At 40.9% G+C, this 18,253-nt stretch overlaps 1 protein-coding gene across 2 annotated transcripts in view; it reads left to right on the plus strand.

Annotated features, from left to right (window-relative positions):
• The window catches only part of NOS1 (nitric oxide synthase 1), a gene marked incomplete at its 3' end in the record, with an annotated part of 137,393 nt that overhangs the window by 102,824 nt on the left and 16,316 nt on the right, over nucleotides 1-18,253 (plus strand). The window contains 6 exon segments of one of the 2 annotated variants that reach the window (XM_074296753.1): nucleotides 3,699-3,803; nucleotides 5,697-5,755; nucleotides 7,032-7,133; nucleotides 10,436-10,552; nucleotides 13,268-13,442; nucleotides 17,685-17,823. In XM_074296753.1, the coding sequence (XP_074152854.1) occupies nucleotides 3,699-3,803; nucleotides 5,697-5,755; nucleotides 7,032-7,133; nucleotides 10,436-10,552; nucleotides 13,268-13,442; nucleotides 17,685-17,823 (697 nt within the window). 2 annotated transcript variants of the gene reach the window in all.

The raw sequence follows: 18,253 nt of genomic DNA on the forward strand, positions 1-18,253 counted from the left end.
GGTGGCTTTTGCTTTTACACTAGGTAGCTAGCTGGGTGATACAATGGAAAGAGAGCTGATTCTGGAGTCAAGAAGATCTGAGTTCAGACACTAGCCAAATGACCTAGCAAATCATTTCATCTCTGTCTGCCTCAGCTTCCTCATCTATAAAATGGGGATCATAATAATAGTACCTACTTCATAGAACTGTTGCAAGGACCAAATGATATATGTAAAATGCTATAAAAATACTAGAATTATTTGTTATTTTATTGCTCCTCTTGAAGTACTAGGGATGGAGAAAGAGTCCATGGAACCAAGACACACCACAATTCTGGACTTGAAGTCAGAAATTGGGCCTGGCTTCAAATTGCACCTCTGATACTTATCAGTTCTACAACCAGGGGCAAAGCTATGAGTTTGCATTTCCTGATGAGTTTAAGGTTCTATGAGTCTCCATTTCCTTAACTGTGAAATGAATAATATTTGTAATCCTACTTACAAGGATTGTTGTGAAGCTCAGATAAGCCATTGTTTCTAAAGCATTTTGCAAATTGTGAAACATTATATAAGATCCTTTACTATCTAATATGATTAATAATAGCATTTATAGAGCACCTATCGTATACCCGACATGATCTATGTACTTTACAAATATTATCTTATTTGGCCCTCATAATGATCCTTCAATGTAAGTGCTATCATTCCCATTTTGTAGATGAGGAAGCTGAGACAAAGAAAAGTTGTGACTAGCCTTGGATCATAAATGCTAAGTGATTAAAGCTGATTTTGAATTCAGGTCTTCTTGACTCCAGGCCCCTATCCACTATATCATCTAGCTAGCTTTTATATTTAATAGCATGTATATAATTTCTTTCTCTCATTCAAATGAGACAAAACCTGGAAAGAGATTAGTATAGTGCCTGACAAATAATAGGCATTTAATAAATGCTTATTATCTTTTCCCTTAATTCTTTTGTTGCTCTTAGTGGACCAAACTATGATTTCATTTGCAAACAGAATTTCCAATTATGAAATTGCCTCTAGCAGTGGATGTTCTCTGAAGCTTATAGAATTGCATAGGATACTGAGAAGCTAAGTAACTTGCTCAGAGTCAAATAATCCAGTCAGGGCAGGACTTGAACCCATTCTCCCTGGCTCCAAGGAAGGAAAAAAAAGCATTTTCTAAGCACCTACTGTGTGCCAGAAGACATTGAATATATTCAGGGAAGACTGGTACCTCTGGGTGAGGAATGCTGAAGTTTTTACAAGGCTGCTTTCTACCTTTGATGGAAATCTGCCTAAGTCTACCTGTGGCTCCAGAGCCACATTCTGGTAAGCCATTTGGGCAGAAGGACTGAAGATAATCAAGGAGTCTATGGTGAGTTGGGATATATGAATGTTATGGAATATTATTGTTCTGTAAGAAACCATCAGCAGTCACCCCCCACATGTAAAAACATCCCCTAGTGGAATGGGTGGATGAGAACAATTCCAATGGCCATAAAGGCGGCTGAAGTGAGTGTCATGGCGTGCTTAGAGCTTGGTCAGACATCGAAAACACAAGGTCATCCAGTGCATCTCAAGTCATCACTGCTCATCTTGACTCTGTCCTGCCACTGGACAGTGGTGGCTCTGGGAGACAGAGTGAAGCCGACAATTTTGTGTAATTCTGCCTCACTTAAATCCAATTGATGGGTGAATCAAAAGGCATCACCATACCATTTTATCATTTCTACCCTCAAACCACTATGGTGATGGATGAGGGCTGAAGCAGCAAGGGTGGACACCCTGGGAGCTGGAGTCCCAATCTTGCTCATACGCAGGCCAGACCATAGAGTTATCTCCTCACTGGAAGCAGCAGCCACCTGGGTGATTGGGCAGCCCTTTAAGGATGACACTGCCCACCTCTGTGTGAGAGGAAGGGGCTAGAAAAGGAATCCTAAAAAATGTGTGTTTACCCAACCATGGCAGGCAGGGATCCCACTGTGCAGTCAAAACACACCAAAAAATGTACAAAAACTCCTACAAGGTTGATTCCACTCACCATCGGTGCATGGAATGTGCACACTTATAGATTCAGGAGACACTAACCCAGGACCAGCGAGCATGCCCTCATCCGAGATGCTGCTGTGCTCTATGAGAAAAGAAGAAGTGAATTAGCTCAGAAGAAACACAAGAGGCGTAAAGTGAGAGAAACTACTTCAAGTGTTCATGTGGATATTTGTATCCAACCTGTGGCAGAGCATTCTGAGCTCATATTGATCTGATCAGCCTCAGTCAGACACACGAACGACTCTAATTTCGATAATAATTCACTATGTGCCAGGAACTATGCTAAGGGCTTTACAAATAGAATCTTATTTGATCTTTACTACAACACTGGGGAAGTTATCCCCATTTTACAGAGAAGAAAACTGAGGCATAAAAAATGTTTGTGGCAGCCCTTTTATAGTAGCAAGAAACTGGGAATCGAATGGATACCCATCAATTGGGGAATGGATGAATAAATTATGTTATATGAATGTAATAGAATATTATTGTTCTGTAAGAAATGACCAGCAGGATGAATACAGAGAGGCTTGGAGAGACATCAACTGATGCTGAGTTCTAAGCAGAACTAGGAGATCATTATACATGGCAACAACAACGATGATCAATTCTGATGGACGTGGCTCTTTCCAACAATGAGATGATTCAGGGCAGTTCCAATGATCTTGGGATCTTCGAGAGCCATCTATACCCAGAGAGTTGTGGGAACTGAATGTGCATCGCAATATAGTATTTTCACTTTTTTACTGTTTTTGTTTGCTTTTTTTTTTCCTTTCTCTTTTTTTTTTCCTTTTTGATCTGATGTTTCTAGTACAGCATGATAAATGTAGAAATATGTATATAAGAACTGCACAAATTTAACATATATTAGATTACTTGCCATCTAGGAAAGGAGGTGGGGGGAAGAGAGGGAAATTTTTTTGAACACAAGCTTTTACAAAGGTGAATGTTGAAAGTTACCATGCTTATATTTTGAAAATTAAAAAAAAAAAAACTTTAAAAAAGAAAAAAAAAAGATAACAGACATAGAAATGTCACATAGCTTGTAAATATCTAAAGCAGAATTTCAATGTAGACCCTTTGGACTCCAAATCCCACTTTATCTATTGTTCTACTTTGTTGTTCATCCTTCATTCAAAGGATCTATTGAAGTGACGTATGACAGGACGTTACCTACCCCAAATTTTTAGACAGTATCATACTTACCAGCGAAAAAATTTCCCTCTTCCAGTATCATGGCAGCTTCTGGATGACAAATATTGAGTCATTTTTATCTGTGCCCCGAACCCCTGCACACTATTTTGCTATTTTGTACTTGGGAGGGATGAATCATTGCTGTCCCGGGTCACATGATCAACCTTCAGTTTCAATAACAAATCACCTAAAAGTAAGACCTGCTGGCTATGATTCATGGGTCTGGCTTCCATGCAGAAGAAGAAAAAAAAAAAGAAAAAAAAAAGGCACCTGGCAAACATCTCTCTCTCTCTCTCTCTCTCTCTCTCTCTCTCTCTCTCTCTCTCTCTCTCTCTCTCGCTCTCGCTCTCGCTCTCGCTCTCACTTTCGCTCTCGCTCTCTCAATCTCTCGCTTTCTCCTGTCTTCTTCTAGTCTTCCCTTACTTGTTCTCACTGTCTCCTTCATTCTTTCTCTCTCTCTTTCTTTCTTAAAGGTCATGTCCATGGAAGAATATGACATCGTCCACCTAGAACACGAGACGCTGGTCTTGGTGGTTACTAGCACCTTTGGCAATGGAGATCCTCCAGAGAATGGAGAGGTAGGTTGAGCATTCAAGAGTATGCACCCAGTTTGGGGGAAAGACTGAAGGAAAAATACTCGTAAACCTAGAAAGGTCTAATCCAAATCCTATTAGAGCCATACAGAGAAAGGAATTATGGGACATATCATCACCACACACTGAGAGACTGATTCAGATTCCTCCACCTAGCCAATCCTCCTTGATCTCCTTAACAAGCTCTCTGTATTTATTCAATTTGCTTCATTCATTTTTGTTTGTATGCATCCATTAATTCAGCAAGCATATATTAAGTGCCCCCTGTGTGTCAGACATGAGCGAGGCTCTTTAGGTACAAAGACAAAAGTGAACCAGTCCCTGCCTTCAAGGAGATTATATTCAACTGTGGGGAAATGATATGAACTTGGATAAATAAACGCAGAATCTCATCTGTGTACCATTTGTATCTTCTCCCATCAGGTTGTAAGCAGGAATGTGTTGTTGTTTAACAATAAGTTCTCAAAAAAAGGAAAGAGAGAACGTTAATATTTTCTCTGTACTTTCTTAAGTCTAGGTCATCAATAAAACAATAAATCAAATCTTAAATTGTAGCATTTGCCAGCTGGCACAGTGGATAGAGTGCCAGATGTGGAGAAAGGAAGGTTCCTTTTCCTGATTTCAAATTTGACCTCAGCTGTGTGACCCTGGGCAGTCACTTAAATCTGTTTGCCTCAGTTTCCTAATCTGTCAAACAAGCTAGAGAAAGAAATAGCAAAGCACTCCAGTATCTTTGCCAAGAAAACAAAGAGTCAGATACTTCTAAACAATGACAAAATGTTCACACACAAAAATTAGCAACCAGCTCTCCAAGTTGTCTCTAGCATACTCTAGCTCTAAACTGTTTGAAGGAAGGGGGCCTTTTTAAAAGTTTGCCTTTGTATCTTCAATGCCTAGCATCTGCCTTTGCATACAGCAAATGCTTAATAAAAATTGGAATTGAACTATAAAAAGCCATTTTGATAAAGGGCTGCATCTCCCGAGGCAACAGAAGCAAAGTCACATAGGGAACAGAGCTCTAGACTTGAAGTTAGTCAACACCCAGATTCAAATCCTGCCTCTGAACTTATTAGCTTTATGACTCTGGGCAAATCACTTACCTCTGTGAGTCTGGTTCCTCATCTGTAAAATGGGAATAAAAATATCTCGGCTTCTACTTCCCAGAGTTATGATGGGGCTCATGTGAGATAAGTGGACCACAGATTTAGAGCCAGGAAGACTCTCAGAGGTTATTTAATCCAATATTCTTATTTTTTTTTAATTAAGAAACTGAGACACAGTCAGGATTTGTATATTCGGTCATTTTCAATTACGTCAGAATCTTGACAACCTTATTTGTTGGTTCTCTTGGCAAAGATTTGGGACTGGTTTGCCATTTCCTTCTCCAGCTTATTTGGCAGATGAGGAAACTGAAGCAAGCAGGGGGGAGTGACTTGTCTGAGACTCGATTTGAACTTAAAATGATGAATCTTCCAATGCTCTGTTCACTATGGTGCAACCTAGCTACTTTACTACTATTATTCTTATTTGTAGATAAATGTTCCCCCTCTACTTGTAGCCATCTTTGGGCCAAATGGGTGCTCAGAGAAATGCCTGTCTATACCTGACTCTGAGAGCCTAGCTTCCAGGAAGCCATAAAGTCTGACTTTTTTTTCCCCCCTGAGGCACTTGGGGTTAAATGACTTGCCCAGGGTCATACAGATTTGAACTCCTGACTTTAAGGCTGGTGCTCTCTCCACTGTGCCACCTAGCGGCCCCAAAGTCTGTCATTTTCTAACTGAAGTCTGCTTGCCAGGATTATACAGCACCAGTGCCCGACCTTGGGCCAGATTTCATGATAATCGGACTAATCTTTCTCTTCTCTCTCTTGGTCTCCAGAAATTTGGCTGTGCTTTGATGGAAATGAGGCACCCCAACTCTGTGCAGGAGGAAAGGAAGTAAGTGATTTATATTTTCAGGTCTCTCTCATCCCACTGAGAACCTGGTCCTGACCCTGAGTACCCGACAATTGTATGGCTGGCCCCTGGGGTTCACAATTTTTAGTCTGAACATTTTGTCATTGTTCCGTCACGTCTGACTCTTTGTCAGTAGGGAACTGGGCTCCGAGTCACGGAGAGAATTCCACTGACTAAAACTGATGGATGTCAATAGCCCATGAAACTTAACATCACTTGCTTCCTAACCTGAAATTTAAATAAGTTGCTTAATAATAATGAGTTCACATTTATATAGTACCTTGAGGTTTGCAAGGTTATTATCTCAATTTTACAGATTAAAAAAGAGCAAAAAAATGAAAACAGAAAGGAATAAATGATTTGTTCATATTCATAAAGTAAATAGGTATCTAAAGTGGGATTCATACTTAGGTCTCATTGACTACTGATATTCTGGCAGCTAGCTGCCTCGGTTTCCTGATTTGTCAAATGGAAACAATAATCTGTGGGCTTCCTATGATACAAAGCTGAAGCAAGAGGTCTGATGAGAGAATAAATTCAAAGGTGTTTAGAATAGTTTAAATCATGATAGCAATGTCAGGTGTCATTATTGAGTGTTTCCCCTTTGGGCTATATATTCAAATTAAAAGGGATTAACTGAGTTTCTAATTATTTTCCTTCTCTTGTCCCCAAAAGATTGTTTTCTAAATTTGTCTTTTCAGTAGTTTGGGACAGGTTTGCCTTGTACCTGAATCTGGAATTATGGACTTTTTCTATTTGGGAAAAGCAAGCGGGTCTCCCTTCTGTATGCTTTGTAACCTTGGGAACTCAGACTTAAAGATGAATTGACTGTGGATTAGTCATTTCTCTCTGAATCCCAGTTTCCTCCTCTCTCAAATGGGAAGGACAATTGGTGCCTTGTTAACATCATATACCTGTAGATTTCCATTTGCAAAGGACCTCAGAGGCTTCCTAGTCTAGCCCTCTCATTTTACAGATGAAGAAAGGTTGGGAAATGAAGATACACAAAGGTAGGATTTGAATCCAGTCCTCTGAATCCAGAGTCACTGTCCACAAGGTCTTTCTAAGCAACATATCTTGCAAACTGAAGTGCTATAGAAATGTGAGTTGTGTTCATTTATTATATCCTTCCCATTTTTCCTGGAAGCTTCCTTCTCCCACCTAGGGGGGGCCCTACCCAGACTGCTGATCTCATGAGGGTTCCCCCCTGACCCCCCTCTCCAGGGAGAGATGGGGCTCTATTGGTTCTCCTCTCTAGGTCCTGGGAACCCTTGCCTTTCTTTCCCCGTAGAGGGCCATCACCTCCCTATGAACAAACGGAAGTGTATAACCTGGCTACAGTGCGGGACAGTCAGGACAGGTAGACTGTGTGTCTGCTGAGTTCCCAAGCTAACCACCAAAGCTGCAGCTTCCCATCAAGCCTTCCTTACTCTGCATGGTCCCATGGGAAGTGTGCAAAGCTGGAACTGAGCCACTAACTTGCTGTGTGACCTCAGGCCACTCACTTAACCAATCTGAAACTCAGTCTCCTCATCCAACAAATGAGGAAGCTCCCGCCTGTCTTTTTCTCTCTCCTGAGGTTGCTATGAAAATGGGATGAGATCATGGCTCTGAAAGCATGAGGGAAGGGGAGGGGAGTTTTAAAATGTTATAAAAATCCAGGGAATTATTTTTATTCCCATGGCCAGCTGCCCTGCGCTAACAATGCGGCTACCTCTCTGATCGGCTTGCATGAAAGCGGCGGCCTGTTTGGTGATATGACTCAATTTGAGGCATCTATTTTGGGACAATAAATACACATCCATATATTTAGCACTTTCCTGATGCTTGAGAGAAAACTTTGAAGGCCACCCAAATCAGAACCACTGCTACCAGGGTGCACAAGCTTCTGTCTTTTGCTCTTGGCTCGTTTCTTTTTCCAATTCTGTTTTTGTTTTTTGGGGGGGTTCTTGGTTTGAGTTTGGGGTTTGGTCTTCTAGACCAGAGTCATCAATTCTTAAGGGGAAATTTGATTTTGGTTCAGTCACGAGTTTCCAATGAATGGCTGAGATCACAAGGGTTTTGTGTGGCTCTCCTGCTAACCTTGGGAGGGAAAAAAACAACTCTCCTTCCATTGGCTGCAGTGAATGAGACATGAGGCCCCAGAATGAGAAAGCATTAGTCCCGCCGCAGCTCTCTGCTCATGGTCAGACCATATTTGAAATACTCCTTTCAGCTCTGGGTAACACAGTTTAGAACAGATCCTCTCAGATGGAGGACTAGCATGGACATCCCAAGTCATAGTCGATCCCCTTCGTTTAACAAATAAGGAAACTGAGGTCCATGGGGGTGGACGTTAAGTGAACTTTCCATGGTTACACAAGTAATGACAGGAAAAGCCAGTGGTCATTGGGGAGTGTCTGGAGGAAGGCCACCCAAATGAGGAAGTTCATGTCATATGGAAATTGAATGAAAGAATCAGGGATGTTCAACTTAGAGGAAAGAAGACTCAGGAAAAACACGGTATCTGTCTTCTGTATTTGAGGAGTCTGCCTGTCAACCCCTGTCCCCCTCATTTCTGCGCCCCAAGTCTCCAGAAAGACTCAGGTAGGGAAATACCCTACCTTAGTCAGAGGTTCTCAAACTACGGCCTGTGGGTCAGATGTGGCCACTGGGTTATGGCAAATGGGCTGAGGGGTGGAGACAGAGGGTGAGCTTTTGTTTTTACTATAGTCCGGCCCTCCCACAGTCTGAGGGACAGTGAACTGGCCCCCTATTTAAAAAATTTGAGAACCACTGGTTTAAATCTTGCCTCAGATACTTACTGGCTATATGACCCTGGACAGGGAAGTACTACTCCATGACCTCTCAGGTTTCCTTCCAACTCTGAGTCAAGAGCCTATGATTTTAAAATGTTAATATATCACAGGATTGATAGTAAGTCCATGGTAGAATGGGTTGCAGGTGAGACTATCGATTGGAAAGCATTCAGAGGTAGGATACTCCACTGAGAATAGTATCAGTTTCCCTGAGAAGACAAGAAGCTTGGGGCAACCCCACCACTTAAATCAGTTCCAAACTAACAAACCTCCCATGGAGATTCCCAGGCTACACCAACAGCCACTGGAAGACCAGCAAGAAGTGTGCTCCCCTTCCCTTTGCTCCAGCGGGCAGCAGTGCAGGGAGCCTGATGAAGAACCAACCGACAATGCCGTCGCCTTCTGCCAACTTGGCTCCCTGGGGATCCCTGGGGGTACAGAACTCAGCCTCACAGATACCCAATAGTTGCTTTCCCCCTACCCAGCTGCCTCTTTTCCTCCTCCCTCCCACAGTCTCCATCTGAAGTTAGTATGTATTCAAGGGGATGCAAACTTATATTAACATTGGTGTAAATAAAACATAATTAAGATGGTAAAACTGTAAAAAAAAAAGTTAATCACATGATAAATTCTAGAGTTAAACGTAATTTTTTTAAATATTTTAAAAAAAGGAAAAATGAAAAAAAGAAAGAAAAAAGTTATTTGCCATTCTGTATTAAATGGGTCTTCTCTTCTTCTTTATTTGTTCTCCTTTTTTTCTCTCTTCTTCATCTATTTTCTATTTTTCATCTTTCCTCCCCTTTCCATCTATTCTTTCATCTCCATCCTTTCTAGCTTTCTAATCTTCTTCATCTCTCCTTTACTTTCTTTCTCTTCTCCATCTCTATTAGTCATCTCTCTTCTCCTTTCTATTCCTTCTTCCATTTGTGTTCTCTTTTCCATCCCTCCTTTTCCATCTTTCCTATTCATCTTCCCTCTTTTCATCACTCCTTTCTATTTCTTCTCTCCATCTCTTCTTCAGTTCCTTTCTCTTCTCCTTTCCTCTCCCATCTCCCCCATTTCTCCTCTCCTCTTTTTTCCATCTCCAGCATCTATCCCTTTCCATTTCTACTATATGACAGCTCCTCTCACCTACTTCTTTCTCTCCCCCTTTGCTTTTTGTCTCCCTGGACAGATAATTAAAAGCCGCTTTTTACAATGTGGGTAAAGACTGACAGAAGCTGAACAGAAAGGGGAGACTTGTCTATGAACAATGAAAGCAGGTCTAGGAAATGTAATCAGATATCACAGCAGGTTTGAGGAAGGAAAAAAAATCAGGGGGTTGCAGGGACCTGGAAACTGGGTGAACCTTGAACTTGCTCCACAGCAAAGGTTTGCCCTGTAAAAATGCTTCCCAAGTGAATGTAAATTGTTAGCACTAATATCTGTCTGCCCAGGTTGCATGTACCTTCGGATTCTAATGTTTATTGTGCAACAAGAAAATGATATTCACACACATGTATTGTACCTAGACTATATTGTAACACATGTAAAATGTATGGGATTGCCTGTCATCGGAGGGAGGGAATAGAGGGAGGGGGGGATAATTTGGAAAAATGAATACAAGGGATAATATTATAAAAAAAAAAATATATATATATATATATATATATATATATATATAATAAAAAAAATTAAAAAAAAAATGCTTCCCAGCCCACACTACCCAGATGGCCCCTGGATCCTTGGCTCAGCCCCTTCTGGGCCAGATTTCAGCACCCATCAGAGGCCCTGCTCATGCACGTACCCCTTCTCCTTCTTCCTCACCTGCTTCCAGAAGGGTCTCAATACCTCAGTGCTCATTTGTTCCTACTGCTTTTTGCAGAAGCTACAAAGTCCGGTTCAATAGCGTCTCCTCATACTCTGATGCCCGGAAATCTTCAAGTGATGGACCCGACCTGAGAGACAATTTTGAAAGTGCTGGGCCCCTGGCCAATGTGAGGTGAGCATGGGGGCACTCAGGGAAGCTGAGGATCATGGGTAGCAACAAAAATGATCACATCCAAGTTTAGGGAGGTTTCTGTGTCCTTTCCATTGTCATTTTCTCCCTTTTTTAGTTCCTCCTCCCCAAATATCCAGCATTCTTGTGTTTAAGGGCCAGCCTTACCTCCCAACTGGCCACAAGAAGTAATGTTTTCTCATAGGAGCTGTCTGCTTCTTCCTGATATGTCACCTCTTACATCTGCTTTCTTTAGTTTGCTGTTTGAGTTGTTGTTCAAACATGTCCAAACTTCATGACTCCATTTAGGGTTTTCTTGGCAGAGATACAGGAATTATTTGCCATTTCCCTCTCCTGTCCATTTTACAGATGAGGAAATTGAGGCAAATAGAGTTAAGTGATTTACCCAAGTCACACAGCTAGTGTCTAAAGCTGGGTTTTGATTCAGGAAAATGAGTCCCAGTACTCCAACTGCCCTGTCTCTAGATAATCCTCATGAACATTCCCAGGCTCTGAATATTTCTCTTCCACTATTGCTTTCTATAGATTCCCTGAGGGTCTTCTTCTATACTGAGCCTAATTAGAGCCCACTACCCTTTCTTTCTTAAGACAGTTAGACAGTTGATATAGCACTGGGCTTAGAATCAGGAAGGTGAGACTTCCTGCCCTAAAGGAGAGGAGAGAAAGAAAGAGCAAAGGAGGAGAGAGAGAGGAAAGAGAGAGAAAGAAGAATAGGAAAAGACTTTCTTCTGCTGAAGAAAGATCAGGAAAGCAGGACAAAAAGTATTTGGGATTGAGTAATGGAGAAAATTCAATACAGTTCAACCACCACTTATTAAGCACCAGCTGTGTGCAAAGCTTTGTGCTAAATACTGGTGATAAAAAGAGGCAAAGTCAGAAGCAGCTAGGTGGTGCAGTGGATAGAGCACCAGCCTTGAAATTAAGGAAAACCAGAGTTCAAATCTGGTCTCGGATACTTAACACTTCCTAGCTGTGTGACCCTGGGCAAGTCACTTTACCCCAGCCTCAGGAAAAAAAAAGAGAGAGAGAGAGAGAGAGAGAGAGAGAGAGAGAGAGAGAGAGAGAGAGAGAGAGAGAGAGAGAGAGAGAGAGAGAGAGAGAACAAAGTCTCACAAGACCTACCTTCAAGAAGTACATGTTCCACTGGAGAAAACAATATGGAAACAGAAATGGATTTTCTATATTGTATCCACAGTACCTGGCACATAGTAGGAATGAGAATAAAGATAGGGAGCAGAATTGTAGTTCTATTGGTACCAGGAACTCTCTTTTAAGGAAGCCCACTCTACAAATGCAGGTTGACACCTTTTCTGTCCTTTCTAGTGTTAAAGAGTTCTCAAAACACTGAGTTAAGTGGCTTGCCTAGGATCACGGAGCAGGTGTTTAAATAATTCATTAAGTAATTCATTGGGGCAAAAAAGAGGTTTATACACAGCACTACAGGAAAATGTGAGAGGAAGGAACCATCACTTTTGACTGTTGTTTACTTGTTTCACTTGGAGAGAGGGAGAGAGAAAGGAAGGTCTTCAGGGTAACTGGTTTCCTTGCAGTGGGAAGGGGACTTTGGAAGAATCTGAATCAAGAGTAGAGATTCTAATGTAGTCCACCAACTCTCCAGGATCCCATTTGGAGTTTTCTTAGCAGAGATGCTGGAATTGTTTGCCATTTCCTTTACTCCAGTTCATTTTACAGATGAGGAAACTGAGGCAAACCGAGTTAAGTGACTGGTCAAGGTTACAAAGTTAGTACATGTCTGAACCTGGTTTTGAATTTAAGAAGATGAGTCTTTCTGCTTCCAGGCCCAGTATTCTATCCCTTACATTATCTAGCTGCTAGGGGACCACTTATGTTTGGGGTATTGAGGAAAGCTTCATGAAGGAGATAATACGTGAGGTGAGCTCCAATGGCTTCTAAGCCCAGTACTCTATCCCCTATACTACCCAGCTACTAAGGGAGCATTTATGATTGGGGCATCAAGGAAAGCTTCATAAAGGATCTATCTAGTACTTGAGGTGAGCCCCAGCAGGTTCTAAAAGGCCTACTGCCTCCTCCTTGGTCCTTAAACCTTAATCTGAAAGACTAAAACACTATCACTAAGCATCCTCAGCCTCACTTTCCACATCTGTTACTGGGTTTGGGAGGGGAGACGTAATACTCTTGACACTTCAAGCTTTCCATAATTGTAAGCATCAAAGAGAAAATGCAGCTAAAATAGTTTGTAAGAAAAAGTGAGATGTACATAAGAGAGATTCATCATTTCATTTACAATTCCCTTTTTCTGTTCTGCTTCATAGAGGGAAATACCAATTTCATTTAGTCAATTTATTAAAATTAAATTTTAATTAAAGGGGCAGCTAGGTGGCGCAGTGGATAGAGCACCAGCCCTGAATTCAGGAGGACCCGAGTTCAAATCTGATCTCAGACACTTAACACTTCCTAACTGTGTGACCCTGGGCAAGTCACTTAACCCCAGCCTCAGGGGAAAAAAATTTTAATTAAAAATTTTAAAGAACTTTGTAAAACTTAAAACACTATGGGAAGTGAACTGTGGTTGGTATTTTTTAATGACTTCCCAAACAACTTCACTCCAATCATTGACTTTCCCTAACCCAGTCCTTAATATGTCAGACACAATGCTAGGAAATGGGAATAGAGAGACAGAAAAAAAATATGATTTTTGTCTTGTCCTGCTGGCAGATTCTCAGTGTTTGGCCTTGGATCGAGGGCGTACCCCCACTTCTGTGCCTTTGGCCACGCAGTGGACACCCTCCTTGAAGAACTTGGCGGGGAACGCATCCTGAAGATGAGGGAAGGGGATGAGCTCTGTGGTCAGGAAGAAGCCTTCAGAACATGGGCCAAGAAGGTTTTCAAGGTAACAGGTTTCCTTGTCATGGGAAGGGGACTTTGAAAGAATCTGGATCAAGAGCAAAAGTTCTAATGTAACCCATCTTCATCAAGGAGAGCAATGGATAAATTTTGGGGATGGTGGGCTTGTGAATTTGGGAGGAAAGCAGTGAATATTTTAAAAACTAGTTTGATATAAGTGGTTTCCCTTGGAACCCATGTATTTTTATTTTATTTTATACATTTAAAAACACGATTCTGAGAAGGGATCCATAGGTGCCACCAGATTGCCATACATCAAACGGACACAAAAGTGGTTCAGAATTCCAATGTTCCAAGCCATATAAATCCCAGTTTTTATTTTTGTTATTCTACCTACTATATGCCAAGCATTGTGCTAAGCACTTTACAAATATTATCTCATTTGATTCTCACAACAATGCAAAGGAAATACTATGTATTGCCATTTTGAAGGTAAGGAAACTGAGGCAGAGGTTAAGTGACCTCTCGAGATTCCCACAGCTTAAAAAAGTATCTGAGGCTGCATTTGAATTCAGATCTTCCTTATTCCAGACCCAGAGATCTACCCACTGCATCACCAGCTGCTATTATAATCCAGGTGTTTTTCCATGTGGGATCATAAAACGTCAGAGCTAGACAGTGTTCGAGTCCATCGCCTTTGCTTTATTTCTTTTAATTTTCTTCATAATTGTGAATTTCACCATCACCACCAAATATCAACCTTTCAGTACACAAAGGAGCAGAAGAAAGAGGATTGTATAAGAAGCTATGGGTATCTGAGGTATACTTTGGCTTTCTTAGACATATCTGTGTGTGTGTGTATGTCTGTGTGTGTCTGTGTGTGTGTGTGTGTGTGTGTTTGGAGAGACAGGGAGAGAAGAAGAAGAGAAGAGAGGGAAGGGGAAGGGAAACAGACAGACAGAGAGAATGAGAAAGGTAGACTGCCAGTGATGGTCAAGAGGTATGTGTGTCTCTGTATGTGTATGTGTGTGTGGTGTGTGTGTGTGTGTGTGTGTGTGTGTGTGTGTGTGTGTGTGTGTGTGTGTGTTTGGAGAGACAGGGAGAGAAGAAGAAGAGAAGAGAGGGAAGGGGAAGGGAAACAGACAGACAGAGAGAATGAGAAAGGTAGACTGCCAGTGATGATCAAGAGGCATGTGTGTCTCTGTATGTGTATGTGTGTGGTGTGTGTGTGTGTGTGTGTGTGTGTGTGTGGTGTGTGTGTGTGTGTGTGTGTGATAGACGGATAGAGACAGAAGGGAAGAAGGAAGAAAAGGAGAGAAAGAGACAGGAAACAGAGAAGAGGAGGAGAATTTAACTAGGAAGTCAGTGAAGCATTTATTTAGTACCTACTGTATTTCAGGCCTTATGTTAAATTATGCAAAGAAAAACAAAAAGAAAACGATCTTTGCCCTCACAAAGTTTACTTTCTATTGGGAGAGATGATATACTAATAATTGTTAATAAAGGATCCATTCAGATAAATTAAAGGCAATTTTAAGAGGGGAGACTGGATGGGGTGGACTGAAAAGGGAATCCTGTGAAAGAGAGGAATTGAGCTGACTCTTGAAGCATCATTATCCTTGATGAAGCTGGAACATTAGAACAACTTGCAGAGTAAAGAATTAATGTCAGAGGGTATGCTGAGTCGGGTTATGATCCTCTGATCCTGCTTTCCACCAGACACTATGCTAAAGCACTGTTTGTGATACAGAGAAGTACCTTCCCTCAAAATGCTGATATTCTAGCAGGGGTAGACCTCTCACAAAAGATCTTGTTGTTTTTCAGTCACGTCTGTTTCTTTGTAACCCCATTTAGGATTTTCTTGGCAGAGATACTGGAGTGGTTTGTCACTTCCTTCTCCAGTTCATTTTACAAATGAGGAAACTGAGGCAAAGCCAGTTAGGTGACATATCCAGAATCATATAGCTAGAAGGTATCTGAAGTCATATTTGAATTCAGGAAGATGACTCTAGACTCCATATTCTATCCACTGCAGTGCCACCTAGCTGTTTCTCACAAAAGATATATCTATTCAAAGACATTTTTTAGAATGGGATTGTTATGTATTATTATTTACTAAGTAGCATCATAGATTTAAAGCTCAAAACAATCTTAGAGATCATCTAGTCCAATCCCCTTGTTTTATAGCTGAAGGGGAAGAATTTGGGAAGGGGAGAATCATTGGAAGTCATCTAAATGCCCAGCCATAGGGGAGGAAACAATAAATTGTGGGACATTAATGTAGACAATCAGTGTGGGTGTAGTAGATGGAGAGCCTACCCTCGAAGCCAGAAAGGTCAGGGATGTATGATTCTGGACAAATCATTTACCTCTATTTGCCTCAGGTTCCTCAACTGTAAAATGGGTATTATAGCAGCACCTACTTCACAGGGATGTTGTAGGGATCAAATGATAGATGTGTAAAGCACTTAGCACAGAACCTAGCACATAGTAAGAGCTATATAAATGCTCTTTCCCCCATTAGATGGTAAGCTTCTTGAGGGCAGGGGCTACCTTTTTGCCTTTTTTGTACCCCATTATTCAGCACACTGCCTGATACAAAATGGAATCTATATAAAAGCTTAGTTTGTTCCCACTAGATTGTAAGCTTCTTGAGGTCAGGAGCTACCTTTTGCCTTTTTTATACTTCAGGATTAGAACAGTTCCTGGCAAAAGTAGATGCTTAACAAATATTGATTGACTGATATTCTCAGAGAAAATCACTTAGCCTCTCCATGCTCTCAGCAACTGTCTGCCTTTAAGTGGGAATTGTTTGCTAAAGAATATTCCTCCACAGGGCAACCAGTTGGTGCAGCGGATAGAGCAACAGCTCTGAAGTCAGAAGGATCTGAGTTCAATCTGGTCTCAGATACTTAGCTCTTCGCTGTGTGACCCTGAGCAAGTCACTTAACCCCAATTGCCTCAGGAAAAAAAGAAAGAAAGAAAGAAAGAAAGAAAGAAAGAAAGAAAGAAAGAAAGAAAGAAAGAAAGAAAGAAAGAAAGAAAGAAAGAAAGAAAGAAAGAAAGAAAGAAAGAGAGAGAGAGAGAGAGAGAGAGAGAGAGAAAGAAAGAAAGAAAGAAAGAAAGAAAGAAAGAAAGAAAGAAAGAAAGAAAGAAAGAAAGAAAGAAAGAAAGAAAGAAAGAAAGAAAGAAAGAAAGAAAGAAAGAAAGAAAGAAAGAAAGAAAGAAGAAAGAAAGGAAATATTCCTCAACTCTAAAGTTCCCTATATCAATAAAATCTTAAATCCAGTCTTATTCTCTATTTTAATGAAACAGGATAGAATAATTCAATTAAGACTGACAAGTATGAGGAGTACAGAGAAATCTGGAATGACCTGTGTGAAATAATAAAAGGGTGGGGGAACAACATCAATTGTATGGAGGATACTTTAGCTCTAACCATTTAATAGACCACGTTTACAAGAAGCAGCATTTATAATACAAATGGTGCAGATGTGGTGTTGCAGGACCTGGATTTGAATTCTGTCTTTGATTCTTGCTGCCTGTGTAACCTTAAACAAGTCACTTATGTCTCACTGCCTCAGTTTCTTCATCTGTAAAATGAGGATATATCTTAAAAGACAACCTGACAAAACTCTTTGGAGGCTCAAATAGAGGAGGCAACTTGGAGTAGGGCTATCCTTGGAGTCAGAGGATCTCTGACCCCCCAGTTCTGCTATTTGTTGCCTCTTCAATTTTGGGCAAGTCATTTTACTTCTTTCTGCCTCAGTTTCCTAAAATGAGAGGGTTGCATTAAATGAATGGCCTTTAAACCCCTTCTCAAATTCTTGATCTATGATCCATGAGTTGGAATCCCAGCTTGGCCCATTATCTGACACTTATGTGACCTTGAATAAATAACCTCAATCAGTTTTTCACTTATAAAATTGAGGGAATTGAACTAAATGACTTCTAAGGTCTCTTCCAAATCTAAAAAGATCATCCTATCTAGTAAATAAAAAATTAACAGAATAAATGTAATTATATCTGAGGATCTCTTGTTAAAGATCCTCATGGGGATGAAGGAGAAAGGAGAGCTACTTAAATTTATCCTAATATAATATACATTGATATTAAGTATACTTAGTGAGTATATAATGGTTTTAGATGTCAAGTTTTTAATAAAACATTGAATTTATTTAAAAGTGCAGGATATTTGGGTAGGAACAGACTGGGAAAAGGGAGGGATCCAGGGTCCACCACCCCAAAGAATGATGGGAGATTTCTGAAAACTCTTTGAATGCTACAGGCAGCCTGTGATGTGTTCTGTGTGGGGGATGATGTCAACATAGAGAAAGCCAACAACTCCCTTATCAGCAATGACCGAAGTTGGAAGAGGAACAAGTTCCGGCTGACCTATGTGGCTGAAGCTCCAGAGCTCACCCAAGGTAGGGACCTATGCCTTTCCCCTTCTCTTTGGCACTGATAGTGCTAGCCATGTCAAGCTGAATATGTGTGTATGGCTAATGAGAACAGCTAGCATTTATCTTTCACTTAAAGGTTTGCAGAGTGCTCTGCAAACAACATCTCACTTAATCCTCACAACAGAGGATCTCTGACTCCCCAATTCTGCTATTTGTTGCCTCTTCAATTTGGGGCAAGGATCTCTGACTCCCCAGGTCTGCTATTTGTTGCCTCTTCAATTTGGGGCAAGTCATTTTACTTCTTTCTGCCTCAGTTTCCCAAAATGAGAGGGTTGCATTAAATGGCCTCTAAAGTTCCTTCTCAAATTCTTGATCTATGATCCATGAGTTAGAATTCCAGCTTGGCCCATTATCTGACACTTGTGTGACTTTGAATAAATAACTTAACCTCAAT

This window comes from Sminthopsis crassicaudata, chromosome 1 (assembly GCF_048593235.1).
Source record: "Sminthopsis crassicaudata isolate SCR6 chromosome 1, ASM4859323v1, whole genome shotgun sequence".
Taxonomy (NCBI): Eukaryota; Metazoa; Chordata; class Mammalia; order Dasyuromorphia; family Dasyuridae; genus Sminthopsis; species Sminthopsis crassicaudata.